The sequence below is a fragment of the Arachis hypogaea genome, chromosome 12, assembly GCF_003086295.3.
Source record: "Arachis hypogaea cultivar Tifrunner chromosome 12, arahy.Tifrunner.gnm2.J5K5, whole genome shotgun sequence".
NCBI lineage: Eukaryota > Viridiplantae > Streptophyta > Magnoliopsida > Fabales > Fabaceae > Arachis > Arachis hypogaea.
The window spans coordinates 38,974,425-38,992,314 of record NC_092047.1 but is presented as its reverse complement, the minus strand read 5'-3'; the positions used below and the strand labels follow the sequence as shown (position 1 = coordinate 38,992,314).

At 32.2% G+C, this 17,890-nt stretch overlaps 1 protein-coding gene across 1 annotated transcript; it reads right to left on the bottom strand.

Moving 5' to 3' along the window:
- Positions 1-337: 337 nt before the first annotated feature.
- On the bottom strand, positions 338-4,677 carry LOC112727318 (cysteine-rich receptor-like protein kinase 26). The gene is made up of 7 exons (XM_072210448.1): positions 3,747-4,677; positions 2,932-3,057; positions 2,367-2,497; positions 1,676-1,886; positions 1,341-1,578; positions 1,098-1,248; positions 338-934 (listed from the first exon to the last, which is right to left on the bottom strand). The coding sequence occupies exons 1-7, from the start codon at positions 4,609-4,611 to the stop codon at positions 638-640; spliced, it is 2,019 nt and encodes a 672-aa protein (XP_072066549.1). The 5' UTR covers positions 4,612-4,677; the 3' UTR covers positions 338-637.
- Between the last annotated feature and the right edge of the window lie 13,213 nt (positions 4,678-17,890).

Genomic DNA, 17,890 nt, shown 5'->3' with positions numbered 1-17,890 from the left:
TAAAAAGAAGTCTGACTTGCGTGTTATATTTAATTTTTTTAAGAAACATATTGTTATGATTGTTAATGTTGTTTTAATTATTGTTATACTATTATTACAATAATTATAATTAATGAAAATGATAACTATAAATTAAAAATTTTTATCGTTATTTTTAAATGCCTAAATAATATGTTTTTTTATAAAAAAAGGTTTATAAATGAACCAATCAATTTTTTTTAAAAGAAAATGAATAATCAATAAGCTTTTTCTTAATAAATTTTTCAATGCTTGTTAAAAAAGAGGTCAGTCACACTAACCTATCGCAGGCTCAACTCATTCAACACGGCAACACAAGTTAGCTATAAATAGGACAATATTGTAATTTTATCTCTCTCTTGGTGGGTGAAGGAAAGGACAAATATCTTCTTCACCATGCTCATTAGTCAAACAATTCTACGTACAAGATTTTCATTCAATCTCATTCTTTAATTTATTTTATTATAAATCTTAATGATTAAAAAGAATGGAACATCATGTACTGCTAAAATACAACGGTATATGTGAAACGCTTCCTATACTATATAGCATAGTTGACATGACATTTTCTAAAATTAAAGGAAAATGTATTTCAATTTTTAAACGTAGTATTTTGAAACTAGCGAGGATATGGATCAGTAATTGAAGCTTCATTGACTGATTCTTGTGCTGGTCTTTTTGTCGATGTGTTTGATCCTGTATTCAGCAAAAATGCAGGTTCTGAAGGTACTGCGAGTGTGACCGAATGATTATTAAGCATGAGTAAAACTGTAGCCATGGTTGGTCTATGAGCTTCATTTGCTTGAACACATAGTAAAGCAATGTGGATGCATCGAATTATTTCATTCTGTGAACCATTTCTTAATGTGGTATCTACAATGTTTGAAATTGTCCCATCCTTCCAATTTCTCCATGCCTGCAAGAATTTTCTCAGATTAGTATCCTTTTATTAATTTTTGCTAACAATTAATCTTCCGATCCCTTGCTATTAGGTCTGTGTGGTAACTCTTAAGATACAAAATACAAAGGTACTGTAGTATAGATAAGGAAGGCATAATGAGAAAACAGTGATGACTTACAAAGTTCATGAGAGTCTCTGGATTCTCACTCTGACAATTGCCACTGCTTTTCTTGCCACTTACAATCTCAAGAACTAATACACCAAAACTATACACATCCGACTTGATTGAAAATAGTCCATAAAATTGATATTCAGGTGCCATATATCCACTACATAACAAGATAGGTAATATAGTGTCAATTAGTAAGCTTAATAATATTAATACTAAAGTAAAATTAAGTAAATTTTAATATATACTTACTAAGTTCCAACAATTCTATTTGTATTAGAGTGAGTTTGACTTGTAACAAATAGTTTTGCAGTACCAAAATCTGATATCTTAGGATTCATCTTTTCATCTAAAAGAATATTTGCTGCTTTGAGGTCACGATGAATAATACGCAATCGAGAATCTTCATGAAGGTAGACAAGACCTCGAGCAATACCTCCAATGATTCTGTGGCAGCTTTCCCAATCCAAATTTGCTCTCTTGGTGGGATCTACACATGTATATATTCAAAGCACATGAAATTTAAAACGATCTCATTAAACTTAATTTGAAACCAAAATGAAAAAAATAGAGGTATTTAAACCTACCAAATATAAAGTAATCAAGACTTTTATTGGGTACAAATTCATAGACGAGTAGCCTTTCTCTTCCTTCCAAACAAAAACCAAGTAGGCTAACTAAATTTCGATGTTGAAGCTTAGCCAGTAACAACACTTCATTCTTAAATTCTAGGTCTCCTTGACCAGAACTCCTTGCCAACCTTTTTACAGCAATCTCTTGTCCATTAGTGAGAATACCCTAACAAGTAAAAACATACAGCCAGAAATTATTTGTCAAGAATATATATATATATATATATTTAAATATAGATTTTGTAGATGACTATTTTCCGTATGCTCAGTTAGAAAATCATCTCTTCAAAATAAGATGCAGGCACACTCAAAAGTGATAATCATATTATTTGACAATATAATAGCAAGTTTTAAGAATACAAAACATAAACAACTTATCATTAAGAAATTCTGTGGTGGCTATTATTATAGTAGTTATGGCACTTTAGTAACATTTAAAAATTATAGTTAAAATTAAAGTCACTTTTTTTTTTACTATTTAGCTACACTTTTTAATTTGAAAAAAAAAAAATAGTGTGATCAAATAAAAAATGTGATCTTAAGTTTTGAAACCTTTTTTTGGTGTTTTATCAAACTTTCATTGCCACCACAATCATATCATAGCGATCCTATAATTCACCTATCTAATATTACTACTATAACTGACCTTGTAAACAGCCCCAAATCCACCTTGTCCAAGCTTATTAGCATCAGAAAAGTCATTTGTAGCGTCTCGTATACTCTCCAAGTTAAATTGTAATGACTCAACAATTTCCATATCTTCAGTGTTATCATCCTCTGGTGTTTGACATGGATGACAATTTAAATTAACCGGGTAATTTTCAAAATTGATAGAAAGAAAGAAAGTGAGTCTTTTTGTGTTATAAGAATACATTGTACTTTTCTACTATTAAGCAGTGTTTAGAAGTTGCTTTTTCAAACACAAAAGAGAGTTCATGACCAAAAAAAAAAATAAAAAATAAAAAATAAAACAAAAGAGAGTTAGAGATAAACAATACATAATTTTGTTTGGTAGTTGAAGTATGTATAAAAAATTTTCTATTTTAAGCGGAATATTTTTTATTTTCTGTCTTATAAAAAAGTGAAAATAATGGAAAAAAAAAACCTAGAAAAAACAAAAAAAAAAATTTGTCCTACATGTTAAAATTGCTATTAAGAATTAAATCAAACATTGAATGAAGTCATAGATCAAATTAAACATTTCAACTCACTTGAACTGCTTTTCCTTTGCTTTCTCTTTCTTAGATACCTGCTGCGGATAAAAATAAACATGAACATAGTCACAGCCACTATAGGTACTGTTATGGCGATGACTAGTACTGGAGTGTGGCTCTTTCCTGCAAAATTTCATATATAATCCTTAGTGGGACATAAGATTAACATCAATTTCTTAATTAGATACTTGTAATAAAGTTTAACATTTTTTAAAAAAATAATAAAAGTGCATTAAGCTACTAGGGTTGATACAGTGATAAGAAGTTCGGATAGTGTGACAAAGAAAGAAAGCAAAGTGAATTTATATTGATGAACAAGTATTTAACAGAAGAGAAGAGTAAAATTATGCTACCATGATTAAAGTGACTATACATGTATGGTTAAAATTAAAGTAATATTTTTTTATATTTTAATAACACTTTTTTAACAATACTTTTTATAAAAAGTATTATTTAATATATAATACAGTTTTTCTTAGGAATTAACTAGGATGATAGTTAACTAGAGTCAATTAGTTGAAAAATAAAAAATCTGTTATAAAAAAGAAAAAAATAATCTCTCACTATTCTAATTTTTTGAATTTTAAAACTACAAATACAAAGGATTGAATTAAGTTAGCTTAGGTCTTAGTTGGATTCTAAACTTTTTCTTTAACAATAAAAGAATATTACTTTAATTTTAAAAATATTTTTTAAAATATTATAATTATGGTAGCCAACACAGCTTGACATACTAGAACAACTCCTTTGGACATAATGCATTTTATGGACTTTACTCTTTTTTTTTTATGTTTATTATGGATAGTAAATACCTCCTGAAGACGGGTTAGTTACAGAGGTGGTGGTGGGCTGCGGAGCTGGTGGCGAAGGTGGCGTATACGCCGTTGGCCCATAGAATTGATACGATGTCTCAAATCTCATAAAACAACTTGGCCTAACAACCCTACCACCCATGCTATCCTTACAACAATCTTTTGATATTCTTTCAATAGATTGAGCTATGCAGTTATCACAATCTTCTCCAGACAAATCAGGCGTGCACTGAACAAGACCATAAACATCATCAAAATTGGGAAGACTAAAGTTTCCCACAGCATACTTTAACCGAGAGTCACCAGAAGAAGCTTTGCTTTTCAAGCCATTCAACAAATCGTTCAATTTTGTATTGAACTCATTCAAATCCGTGGCGTTTTTGTCGCTTTTCTTGTAATAAGCCGGTCCATTGTCCATCAGGTGGAATATGCTGCGATTCGAGTATCGCAGCATGCATAGTTCGTCGTTGTACCACCCGATCGCCACCTTTCGATTCGGACAAACCGCCGTGAGATTGGCTCTGGATTGGTTTAGGCAAGTTCGGCACTGCTCCGGCTTAATGTCTCCTCTACATAGTCCAATGGCGTACACTCTGTTTGGGTACTCGCCGTATGAGACATTGTAGAAACCGTAATCGATTTCTTTGTTGTTGAGAATATTTGACATAAGAGTGTTGAGGTTGGTATGGTAGGTGCTATTGGTTGTGTAGTTGCCTTCGATGTCTATGGTAATACTATGCTCATCACAGAAGTATTGGAACTCCTGCGAAGTTACTGAAGCGTGTGATTCAGATGCTAAGTTACTAGCAGTGAAGAGAAGGCAACAAAGAAAGGACAATGTCCTTAAAGAAAGAAAGATCTTCATGGTTGTGTTCTGGGAATAAGAAGTGATAAGAAAGAAGGGATGATGGGGAAGTGTTTCTTTAATGGAAAAAATTTAAGGTCAATTATAATGTACATATGTAAAGAGTAATGCTGCTGTATACTAAAATTAGCCATCAAAGTAGTTATCAGTATAAAATATATGTTAGAATATAAATTCATATTAAAAATAAATTAAATTATATATAAATATATTAATAATTAATTTTAGAGTATAAATAACATTTTTTATATGTAAATTTGCATAAAGTTAAAAGAGTAGAAATTTTTTGTTCATGTATTTTTTGACATGTGTCCATCTTTCTGTGATTGGAAGTTGGCTCCCACCTTGGTTTTGGAGTCTGAAGATGATAAAGGAAGTCTATTTATTTAAGAGGAGTGTTAGGGGCAGCAGATTTTGTGAGTTGTAGCCATTTATTAGTCATTAATAGTATATTTAATGGTGTGAAATTTCATCTAATGATAAAAAATTACTCATTTTCTTTTTACTGGCTAAATACTAACCAAATTTAATAAATCTGTTGGTCCCCTAGACTTTTTCTTTATTTAAAGTTTGTTCACGGACAGTTGACCTTTACATATTAAAATTTGGTTTTTATACAGGTGTCTCAAATCAGTTGCATATTTATTTTATTCTGTTAATTCAAATAATTCAATAAACTTTTTTTAATATTTTACAATAATTTTGATCTTACAGTTAAATATATATTTTATATTTTTTTTATAAATATATCAATAAATTCAAAATCTATACTATTAAAATGAAAAAAAAAGTCATGATATGACATGAATTTTATTTTGTAAGTACTTAATTAAAAAAAATATTTTAAATTATAATCTATATTTACATAAAGTATTAGAATACATTAAAATTTAATTTTTATATTTATAAATATAAATGCATATGGAAAAAATGAAAAAAACGAGTGATGTTCACAGTACCATTTATTACAAAAAAAAAATGATTGAAATGTAATTGAAGATGACCCACATAATTTTTTTATAATGTTCTTTAAGATCAACCAAAATTATTAGATTTGTTGTTATATTTGATTAAAGTAAGATGGAATAAAATTAATATATTTTATTTATTATTTGTTATTTATTAGCTTAGTCGCTTTAATTACAATTGCTCTCTCTATATATATATATATATATTATATGAAATGCTTGATTGTCATTACTCAATATTCTGTCAAATCCAAAGTTTATTATTGTTCGAGCGAGTTTTGAATTTCTTTACCCATTCCATTTTCAAGTAGACTCTGTAACAAATAATGGTTGGTTTTATATATCTCAAATTAATTTTTTATGATTAATAGTTAGGAACAAATATAATTTAATAACTTTATAATTTTGATATAATAGTTTTTAAAATTATTAGATTTTTTTTTCTATATTATGGACACACTATATTATGAGTCAAAGAATCATACAGAAATTAATGAAATGCTGCTAAAAATATTTTAAGTGTTCATCCTTTCAGTTCTCAAAATTTTTATTTTGTAAAATTCCTTTTAATCTCATAAGGAAAAAAATTATTTGATTATAGTCTATATTTATACTTAAATATCTTATACCAAATTAAAAAAAAATAATGCTAGGTAACTAATTTTTTCAGTCAACATTAATAAATTTTTTAAAAATTATTTTGTTTATCTTAAATTTTAGATTCTAAATCACAAACTTTAATCTTAAATCCTAAAGCAGAAACTTAAACATTAAAATTAGCTAATATTATCTAATTAAGAATTGATTCTGTATACTTTTTCAATTAAAAATATATGTCTAAAAAATTCTTATATTTGATATATCTTGAAACTAAATTTCAAAACTAAGAAAATTTTATTAAGAAGAGTCTTAATGAGTATATAACAAAGAGAAGAAATTGGATAATAATATCTTTTAGATTTTTTAAAGTAAGGACAAAAATCTCAACATCTTGAAGTTGAGTAGAAATCAGTTCAACAAGAAAATAAAAAATAAAAAATAAAAAATAACCACACCATATATTTGCAATATATATATATATATATATATATATATATATATATATATATATATATATATATATATATATATATATATATATTTATTGTGTAATATGAATACAAATTATATTAATTCTAACATTTAGTGTACAACGATTTGAGATTTAGTTTTAAGATTTATCAAATGTAAAAACTTTTTAGACATATATTTGGTAATTTGATATAAGAGATATATAAGTATAAATCTAAATTACAATTAAATAAAAAAAATCTCTTATGAAATTAGAAGAGATTTTATAAATTTTAGGGTGTTTGAAAATTGTTTAGAATTCAATTTTCACGAGGCTCGAATTTAATTTAATTTCATTATTTTTTTTAAAATTAATTTCAAACTAAATAGATTTAATTTGGAATTCTATTCTATTGGAATTTCGCTTAAAATTTAAGATGTTTAAAAATGTCCTTATAATCTAATTATTTTTTCTTAACTTTCTCCTTACTTATTTTCTCTCAACACTTTCTACCTTTCAATTCAGACACTCTTTTTTTTTTACTACTTTCATTCTCTTCTATTCCCTTTCCTTCAACTCAATATACCTATTTTCTACTAAGTAGATCAAAAAAATATCTACACGTATGAATTCTATGTGTTTAACTTAGATTAATAACACCAAACATTTGTTAGCTGCTAATTTTGAATATTTTAAGTAAAGTTGTATTAGTCATAACACTAGCAAAAAGTAGCATAATTTTATCTCATTTTAATGATATTAATTAGTTGCTATAATTTGCTATTAATAATTAATTATTTTTTATTTGTTATGTCATTAGATCACTCAACAAGTTAGTTCTTAATAGTTTATATTTGTTTTTTGTTGTTAGTTTGTTGTTTGAATTTACCATGGAAAACTACTTATTTTTTTAATTAATAACTATTTTTAGATTAATCCAATTTTTATTTTTTAAAAAGAAGTGAATAAATTTTAGTTGAAAAGTATTTTTTTAATTATTTTATATAATTTAATAAATAAGTATATTTATTATTTAAATATGATGTTATATTAATAAAAGATAAAATTATTCATTATAAAATTTTAATTCATTTAATAAACTTTTTAAATACTGAAATTTAGTTCAATTCTATAATCTAAACACTAAAATTTAATTCAATTATGATTAAAATTCAATTTCGTTCTAATAGAATTCAATTCAATTCTATACTATTAAAAAATTTTAAACAGCCTAACAGTGAAAGAATGAAATATGAGAATTAAAATAATGGTCACTTAAAATATTTTTGAGTAGCACTTTATTAGTTCTTCTATGATTTCTTTTGACTTAGTTAATTGTTCTTCTATGATTTCTTTGACTCATATACACTGTTTATATAACTTATAAAAATTATATAATAATTTTAAAAATATTATATCAAAATTTATATTTAAATTATATTTTTTATTAATGATCGTCACCGGAAGAGAATATCATTGGAAGAGATCTTTGTTTCAACCTTGCTTTCACACAATGACATCATTTCAGTTCGTGGCACGGTAGCTCAATCGAGTATATTGTAGTCGGAGGAGAACGCGTCGCCGGAGGAGGACGCGTCATCGGAGGAGAACATTGCCAGAGGAAATCGTTGTTGGAGAGATCGTCACTAGAGGAGACAACAAGGAGAGCGTCTCAGTTCATAGCACACAATATCGATTGAGGAGTTTCTAGTCGATCAGGGGTGAACGCCACTGAGAATGAAAACCGTTGTCAGAGCAGATCGTCGCCGGAACAGAACACAGTGGTAGTATCGTTTTTAGGTTTCAGTGGTGGCAGCATTAGTTTCGGTGCATAATTTTAGGATTTTCGTTGTTGGAGAAGAATTTTAGGCCATTTTAGTGTGAGGTTTCATGAATTTTTGTCGTTGAAGAAGAGTTTTGGGTCTTTTATTTTTTTAAATCATGGATCTAGTTAACGGCGGCTTAAAACCGCCAAAACCACCAAAAACTACCATTTTATGCAAATAAATTATGACAATACCATAAAATACCATAATACTTAAATATTATGACCGTTTTTTAAAATTGCCATAATATAAATACCATTTTAAACAAATTTTTTTATAGTGATTATAGACAGATAGCGTTCGAGCTAATTTATAACATTATTAATATTTATTGTTTGGTACATATTATTTGTAAACACATACATGAAATCTAGCTTAATACTTTAACCGTAATGTTAATAAAGAATAATAAATTATCGAGGATATTAAATTTGGATTATATATATAATGTGGATAATTTAAATTTTAAATTTTCACTTTAGAAAATAAAATGTAATTTCTCACCGTTGACTGTTTTTTTTTCATTTTTTTTTGTCCTACCTATGAAATAAATGGTGAGAAATCACATTTTACTCTTTAAAGTGAAATTCAAAATTTAAAGAATCCAAATTCATATATATAAGAGCAAATTTAATTAAAGCGAAATAATAAATCACAAATAATAAATAAAATCTAATAATCATGTTAATAATAGAATCTAATAATTCTAGTTCTTCTTAAAGAACCTTAAAAAAAATAAAAAATCACATTGATTATCTTCAACAAAAAATTTTGTAATGGATGATAATGTGAATATCACTTGTTTTTTTTGAAAAACAATTATATGGTGATGTTTAACCAAGTTATTTGGTAATTAAATTTAATCAAATTAGTTTAATAGATTAATCACACAATAAATTTGATTGAAAAGAATAAGAACGAGGAAAAAAAAAACTTGGTTAAATAATTTGATTATAAAAATAATTTGTTTACCTAAAATTTCTCAATTTTTTTAACATATACATTTATTTATAAATATAAAAACTATACTTTGATGTATTCCAATACTTCCTGTGTAAATATAGATTATAATTTAAAATAATTTTTGCCAAATCAGTATTTACAATAATAAAAATTATGTTATATCATAACTTTATTTATTATAATAATATAAATTTTGAATTTACTAATATAGCTATAGAAAAACTGTAAAATGTATATTTAAACTGGAGATCAAAATTATTATAAAATATTGAGAAAAAAATTTATTGGATTATTTGGATTAAAAAATAAAATAAATAATACTACCAATTATTTTGAAACGCTTGTATAAGTTAAAATTTAATGCATTTTTAGGTAAACTGTACACAAACTTTTAAATAAATAAGCTTCACTTCCTGGCTTCAACGTCGAACTTTGAGCGAACTTTCCATTCACAAGGACAAAAGGTGGACACATATTAAAAAAAAAATATGATAAAATAGAATTTCTATAATTCTGTACAAAAATTTACATCTATACAGTATAACTGTATAAGGATCCAAAATTGAAAATTTAAACATATTGTAAAATAAAAATAATTATATTTATTATTAGGGTAAAGTATATTTTTTGTTTTTAAAGTTTGGCAAAAATTTTAAAAAAGTTTCTAAATTTTACTTTATTTCAATTTTATACCAAAAATTTTTTATTTGTATTAAATATATTCTCAACGGCTAAATTTTAAAAAAATTTAAGACCAATATAACAATAATGCATGAAAATTATGGTTGATTTGCTTGTGTTGAAAATTGTTCTTATGAAATTGTTGTTGATTGGTCTTAAATTTTTTGAAAAATTAGCTGTTAGGGGTATATTTGATGCAAATAAAAATTTTTTAAGATAAAATTAAAATAAAATAAAATTTAAAAATATTTTTAAAATTTTTGTCAAATTTTAAAAGATAAAAAATATACTTTATTCTTATTATTATTTATTTAAAAAAATTCAGAAAACATCTTGTAATAGAAGAACATTTTAGTAAATAAACAATAGTTATGACCAAAATTTCTTCTTCTTGACCATGTCAGAAAAGGGAGACTTTATGCTAATATGCTATTTCAGCGTGATAAAGACGCAAACAGTCGAAGACTATAAGATAAGAGAGAGACCGAGTTTTAAATTACAAGTTATCTTTGTGCATCTCCTTCTAATACCAAGTCAATCTACCTAGATGACCTTTTCAAATAAAATTAAGAGTAAAGGACATTTTCGTCCTTGACCTTTTTTTTTGCGGACATTTTCGTCCTCAAGCAATTGAAAATACATTAAAGCCCTTGACCTTTGAAAAATGTGGACATTTATGTCTTTCCGTTGAATTCAGCCGTTTGCACTGAACGAAAAAGGCTGAGCTGGCAGAGGTGGCGCTGAGGTGGCACGTTACGGAGGCCAGGTCGCATGTAGCATTTCGTAACAGGACGTATAAGTCCCTGGAGACGGAGCATTTCGTAACAGGACGTATAAGTCCCTGGAGACGAAAACGACGCCGTTCCGTCTCCTCCCCCATCTGCCATTTTCTTCTACCTTCGTCCTTTTTCCTTCCATTCTTCTTCCTCAGCCCCTTCCTCCATCACTGCCGCACAGCCGCGCCTCCGTCAGCCACCATCAACGCCAGCGACCTCCTCCGTCCTTCTTCTTCTTCCTCTTGCGATTCACTCAACCTCTCCGCCCAATTTGGCCATGTCCGCATCGCCATAGAAATCATAGACTCACTCTCTGCTCTCCAATTCCACTAAGCAATTCTTCTACAAATGGCTGAAACTCCAAACGCCTCAACGTCCTCACCTAAACCCTCTACCATGGACCCTTAATCCCAACCTTCCCAAAGTCCAAACCCAAACTCAATCCCTAATTTAAATCCCAATCCTTCAATTCACAATATCTCTTCCCCTTCTCTCCCTCCTCTCCCCCAAGACCCTCAGCAATCACAGCAACAGCAACCATAACAGCAGCAGCAGCAACAGCTTCAGCAACAGCTTCAGCAACAATCACAGCAACAACAACAAACGCAACAGAATCGACAAAATGGGTGTTGTGGGGGAGTAAATGAAGAAAGGAAATTCTTCCTTCCATGGCGTCTGAAGGAGTATCACAAAAGAAAGCCAAGAAAAAAAATTCAAACTTGTCACGATATTCACTTACCCAAAAGAGCAAAGAACCAATAACATTACAAAAAATCAAAACTTGTGTTGAAGGTGTGAGTGAAAAAAAGGAACTAAAATTATGGAAAATGAAAATTACTTGTCGAAAACGACAGTGAGGGAATCGAAGTTGATTGGGTCTTCAAGGAACCCCTGTTTGTGCTTGCAACCAAACAGCCCTTGGTGGTGGCCATTGGCACCGTGTGCTCTACCCCATCGAGCAACAATGGACCCACAACACCCACTGAAATCTGAACAAACCCTATCGTCGGACACCACCTGCTGTACGAGCTCCTCGTCGTCAGAAGAGAGAGGAGGAATCTGAGGCGGAACGTGAAGTGGAAGTTGAGGTTTCTGCGATGGCGGAGCAGGAGAAATAGCGGCGACGGCAGAGCAGTCGATTATTCTGGCGGGGCAGGGGCCGGGGTTTCTTGCGTCGTCTTTAATGATTTCTTCTTCTTCTTCTGCTTCATCATCGGAGGAAGCTCGAGACGAAGCTGCAATAATGGGTTGGACAAGGCCAATACCAAAATATCGAGGTAGACGAGGGAGAAGAAATGGAGGTCAGTAACAAAACGGCGTCGTTTTTGTCTCCAGGGACTTATATGTCCTGTTTCGAAATGCTCCCTGTTACATGGCCTCCGTAACGGCCAGGTTAGCACCATCTCTGCCAGGTCAAACTTTTCCGTCCCGTCCAAACGCCTGAATCCAACGGAAGGATTGAAATGTCCACGTTTTTCGGGGGTGAGGGACTTAAATGTATTTTCCATTCCTTGAGGACGAAAATGTCCGCGAAAAAAAAGGTTAGGGACGAAAATGTCCTTTACTCTAAAATTAATTTTCTTTTCCTTTCTCTTTTGCCATTTTGTTAGATGTCCGGCTGTCCACCACCCTTCACAAAAAGAAAAATATTAGATGATTGATATTTTTTATAAATATTAGTCAATATTTTGAATAAATATTTAATTTTTATATTATTATAATTTAGATTATAAAATTTAAAATTCAGTATAAAAATATTTTTATTAATCAAGTATTGATTAAAATAATAATTTTTATTAGTCATATAATATTATTTAAAAAAAAATCAAATAACATATATAATTATCAGAATTGAATCGATAATTGATCTGGTTAGAATATTGAATTATTAAATCACTGGTTTAACTGTTAGATTACTAATGAACTGATTAGTCTGATTATTATATATAATTCTATTTCATTCTTTTATAATAAGTATTTTCTTTTTAATTTTGTCCATGTATTACATTAAATATTACTTTTGTTATGGATTCGACCCTCGGGCTCCACACTCGAGCGGCCTCTATACCCGGATACTTGGGATCGGCTCGCTTCCTTCTTCTAGAAGGTCCAAAATGGTCATCTAGACCTTCTAACCAATATTCAAATTCAAATACCTCTCTTATCTTAGTCAAATAAGATAAGATGAAATAATTTCCACTAGTCATATATAGGGGAGCCCAAGGTCCCCTCAGGTACGTCATTCATTCTACACACCTTATACCTCTTAGATCCATTCTGACTTGAGCGTCGGAGTGTCTTTGCAGGTACTACCCCCAATTGCTTCAGTTAGATAATCTGGCGACCGCCTCGACTCGCAAATTCTCGATCCATCTCACAACCCGTACCGAAAACTTCCAGTACATTGGCACTGTTTGTGCGGATTGCAACGTCGTGGCAGCATGGCAAATAACCCCGAGGAGCAATCCCCAAGCCACCACCACAGTTCACACACACGAAACCCAACTCCCAAACGCGGGATACCACCCCTCCTACCCAGGGAAAAATAACAAGTGCTGTTCGCCAACCAACCCCGCCCCAGCAGCAACTAAAAGAGGACAACCATCCACCCCCTGAAACCCGAGCCCCCGACGGCCTGGGAGAAAAGATAGTCCAAATCATCCAGAATCTGTGCCTCCGGGCGCAAGACCTTGAAGGACGGGTTACGACCAAAGAACGGTGTCATGCGGAACACGAAAACCATGCGACTTTCAGAACCCGATCTCACCGTGAAACCAGGTACAAGATGTCACCCGAACGATGACATGGCTAAAGACACGACCACAGCGTTTTTTGGGACCCGAAACACCGACATGAAGAAGATGACCGACAACACCACCGGGAAGCCAAGCGTGCAAGAAGCGAATATGTGATAATGGGAGCCACCCCTTTCACCGAAAGAATCTTACGAGCCAAGCTTTGAAAGGGCTTTGACAAGCCCACTGACATGAAATACGATGGGACCAAAGATCTCAGGAACACCTAACAGCCTTCAAGGCCAGGATGAACCTGGAAGGAGCCACCGACACGGTCTGATGTAGGGTCGTCCTAGTAACCCTAGCTGGCCCCGCAATCAAATGGTTAAACTCCCTCCAGAACGGCTCCATAACCAGCTTTCATGACATCTCAAGAAAATTTATGGCCGAATTCACCACCAGAATTGCCAAAAGCCAAGCACCCTATTAGCTTACTTGGAATTAGCCAGAGATAAGACAAATTTACGAGAAAATACCTCGATAGGTTCAATGATGAGTGCCTCATGGTCGACGGACTCACGGACTTGGTTGCCAGTTCCTGCCTAACCAACGGCCTCATGAACAAAGACTTCCAAAAACACCTCACCACCAAAACGGTTTGGACTATGCATGAAATTCAAAGCGTCGCAAGGGAATACATAAAGGATGAAGAGGTAAGTCAAGTTGTGGCCGCTAACAAACGAAAGTATGTAACACCCTAATTACCCTAAGCCTTACCTCTAGCCGTAAGGCAAAGGTTAATCAGATGTTACGACAGTTCTAAGGCTTATACATATTTATATATAGAAGGAAATGATATATTCTAGAAGCCCGATGAAGGATTAAGCTCAATAACAGAATTACAGAAGTGCGAAATGTTCACACGAAGTTAACGCACAAGACACAAGGTATAAATGCAAGAGAATTAGAACATATATAGATATAAGAGTATAAATATCATAGGGAACTAGCCGCAGCTTGCGGAGTTTAAGCCGACTAGTATACACAGACATACAGAGTTTTAGAGTTCAAAATAGCTTATACAACTATTCTCTCAAAATAAGCCTCTAAGGCCATAAAAATAAATATACAAAGAGATGTGAGAGTAACTACAACAAAGTAAAACAGAAATGAACCAAGGAGGAACCATACTCCGTTCTGTCACCATATCCGCAATCTCACCGAGGTGGATTACGACCTGTATCTGAAAAACAAAAACAAAGTATGGAATGAGAACTGGAGGTTCTCAGTATGGTAACAGTGCCCAATATGTAAGATGTAAGGCTCCAGGACGCCGAAGGCAATCCTAGAACTTCACACCAATACTGACATTCAAGCTTAGAACAAATATAATTAACGTAAACCATAAACAATAAACAGGATTTTCTAAACTTAAAGGATTTCTAATTAGTATTAATCACACCGCTGTATCCCACAGCCTTCGCCAACCTATCCTCCGCGCGATCCTATCGCCACCGCTTACCTAACCTCTTCAGCACCAGACAAACACAGATAATGCAAGCAAGGAAAATCACAGGTAGTATTCATATATATACAAGTAATTCAAGAAGCAAGTAAGCATGTTATACAATTAGGCAAACCCAAGTAATCAAAGCAAACAAGCATATAAGAGATGCATATGATGAATGCCTGCCATATTGGCTCGTGATATCACTTGTCGGTCCGTAAATGCCAACCCGACACATCCTCCCAGATGTAGCCTTTTCTGCCACACCAGAGATATAGTGTCCTGCACACTCATGCAGTAGCAAATCTGCTACGCCAGAGATATAGTGCCCTGCACACTCATGTAGTAGGGAGTCTACTACACCAGGGATATAGGCCCCGCACACTTCCTGCAGCAGAGAAGGAACCAAGCACAACAAATCATGCAGCAGAAAAATCTGTCACGCCGGAGATATAGGCTCCGCACACTCTCAACAACGACTCGTCATGTAGCAGAACAATCTGCTACGCCGAAGATATAGGCTCCGCACACTCTTAACAACAACTCGTCATGCAGTAGACAATCTGCTACGCCGGAGATATAGGCTCCGCATAGTCTTAACAACAACTCGTCATGCAGCAGACAATCTGCTACGTCGGAGATATAGGCTCCACACACTCTTAAAAATAACTCGTCATGAAGCAGAACAATATGCTATGCGGAAATATAGGCTCCGCACACTCTTAACAACAACTGGTTATGCAGCAGAACAATCTGCTACGCCGGAGATATAGGCTCCGCACACTCTTAACAATCCAATCATTTCCTCATTATTCCTTTCCAAGTTCTCAACTCATCATAACCATCATCAATTCATAGTTTTCCATTCTGAACTCATTGGTTCGTCAGTTTCTCAATTCATTGCCAGAAATCACCAAGTTCACTACTCTTCCTTCTCTCTCGACTAAATCATCCTCAATACACCAGAAACATAAACCTCCGTTCTCTAACTTTTTCAAAGAAAAACCAAATAATTTCTCCTAAGACCTTTCCCATGTTTCAATGCCCAAAAATAAGCCCAAGAGCCTCAATTAAGTATCATAGAAGTATACAACATTGTTGGAAAAGTAAGATAGTGTAAAAACAAAGTTTAAGTTATAAAACAGGGCGTGTGCATGCACACAAGGGTGTTCATGCGCACGCCCAAAGGGATTTTTAAAAAGTGTGCATACGCATAGGGGTGTGCGTACGCACATGTACCAATTTTCAAAATTCTGTTCACTCGCACAAGGCGTGCTAGCGCCCCCAACAGGCTGACCTTCCCAACATGTGCGTATGCACAAGGCTGTGCATGCGCACAAGTTGTAAAACTTCATTGGTTATGTGAGCGCACAGGTTGTGCTAGCGCTCGAAACAGAAGCCATTCCCCTATGTGTGCGTATGCACAAGGCTGTGCGTGCGCACAAGTTTTAAAATTTTACAGGGGTGTGCGTGCACACAAGGATGTGCGTGCACACATACCAGAAATTACAAAATTTTGCAACTTTGCAGAATTTCAGATTTTAACACCAATCTTTGAATGATTATAATTTCCTCCACAAAAATCCAAATTTTACAAACTTTATATCGATTTGAAGAGTTTTCAATAAGCTTCAATTCTAAATAAATTTCAACCAAGTTTGAAAATTGAGGCATAAGTTATGATCAGACAAAGTTCACAAAAAATAAACTTTTACCAAAAGTTCACAAAGCTCTCAATTCCTTGCAATACACAACCAAAACCAATTTAAACCATTCCAAACTCCAATTTCCATCATAACTCACGCTTTTTGTCACTTTCCACTAATCATACCAAATTTTTTACTCATTACATTATTCTCAACTTCAAACATCAACTATATAACACTAAAATCCATCCTCCACCAACACTTTCATCAATCATAATTCAATCAATACCAAACATCAAAATCAATCTCATTCCATCTTAATTTCAATCTCTCACACCATCTTTACCAATTTCAACATCATGATTCATCAACATATTCCAAAAAAATCATCAATTCATCATAATCCATATCATTTATCAACAATCTCAATACTCACCTTCAATTTACCAACAACATCAATATTCATCATCAATCATCAACCATATCAACAAACCCTCATCAACAACAATAAATCACACAATCATCATCAACCTTCATAATCATTAAATACCAACAATCATCATCAAACTCATATATTCCTCATACCAAAACTCCATATCATCATCACCATCATACAAGTTATCCCCAAACATCAAAATCACATACAATTAAACATACACCCAAAACATTCAACCCTATCTTAAGGCCAAATAGCCTAAATTTCCAGAAACATTACATATAAAGAAAATCGAAACCATACCTTGGCCAATTTCCAATATGCACAATCCACCACTCAAAATCTAAACAAGCTTCCAACAAGCACCAAAGCTCAACTAACATCATGTATATATCAAAATCAAAACCTATAAACCATAACATACAATATTACAAGGATTTATGAGCAATTTTACCTTGTCCAAAGAGGATTGAGGCAATTTCCAACAATTACCCGCTACTAGAGACCACCTAAACAACCTAAACCACAAAACTCACTCAAAAACCAAACCCAAAAACGCACAGAATCTAGGGCAGGAAACTGGAGTGTGAGTTGAGAGATCTTACCAACAAAACCAAAATAGAAAGAAAGATCTCGTCAAGAGCTTCGCGTGGCCGCAAACGGCTTGTCAATCGGAGCTTCGTAGCTCAA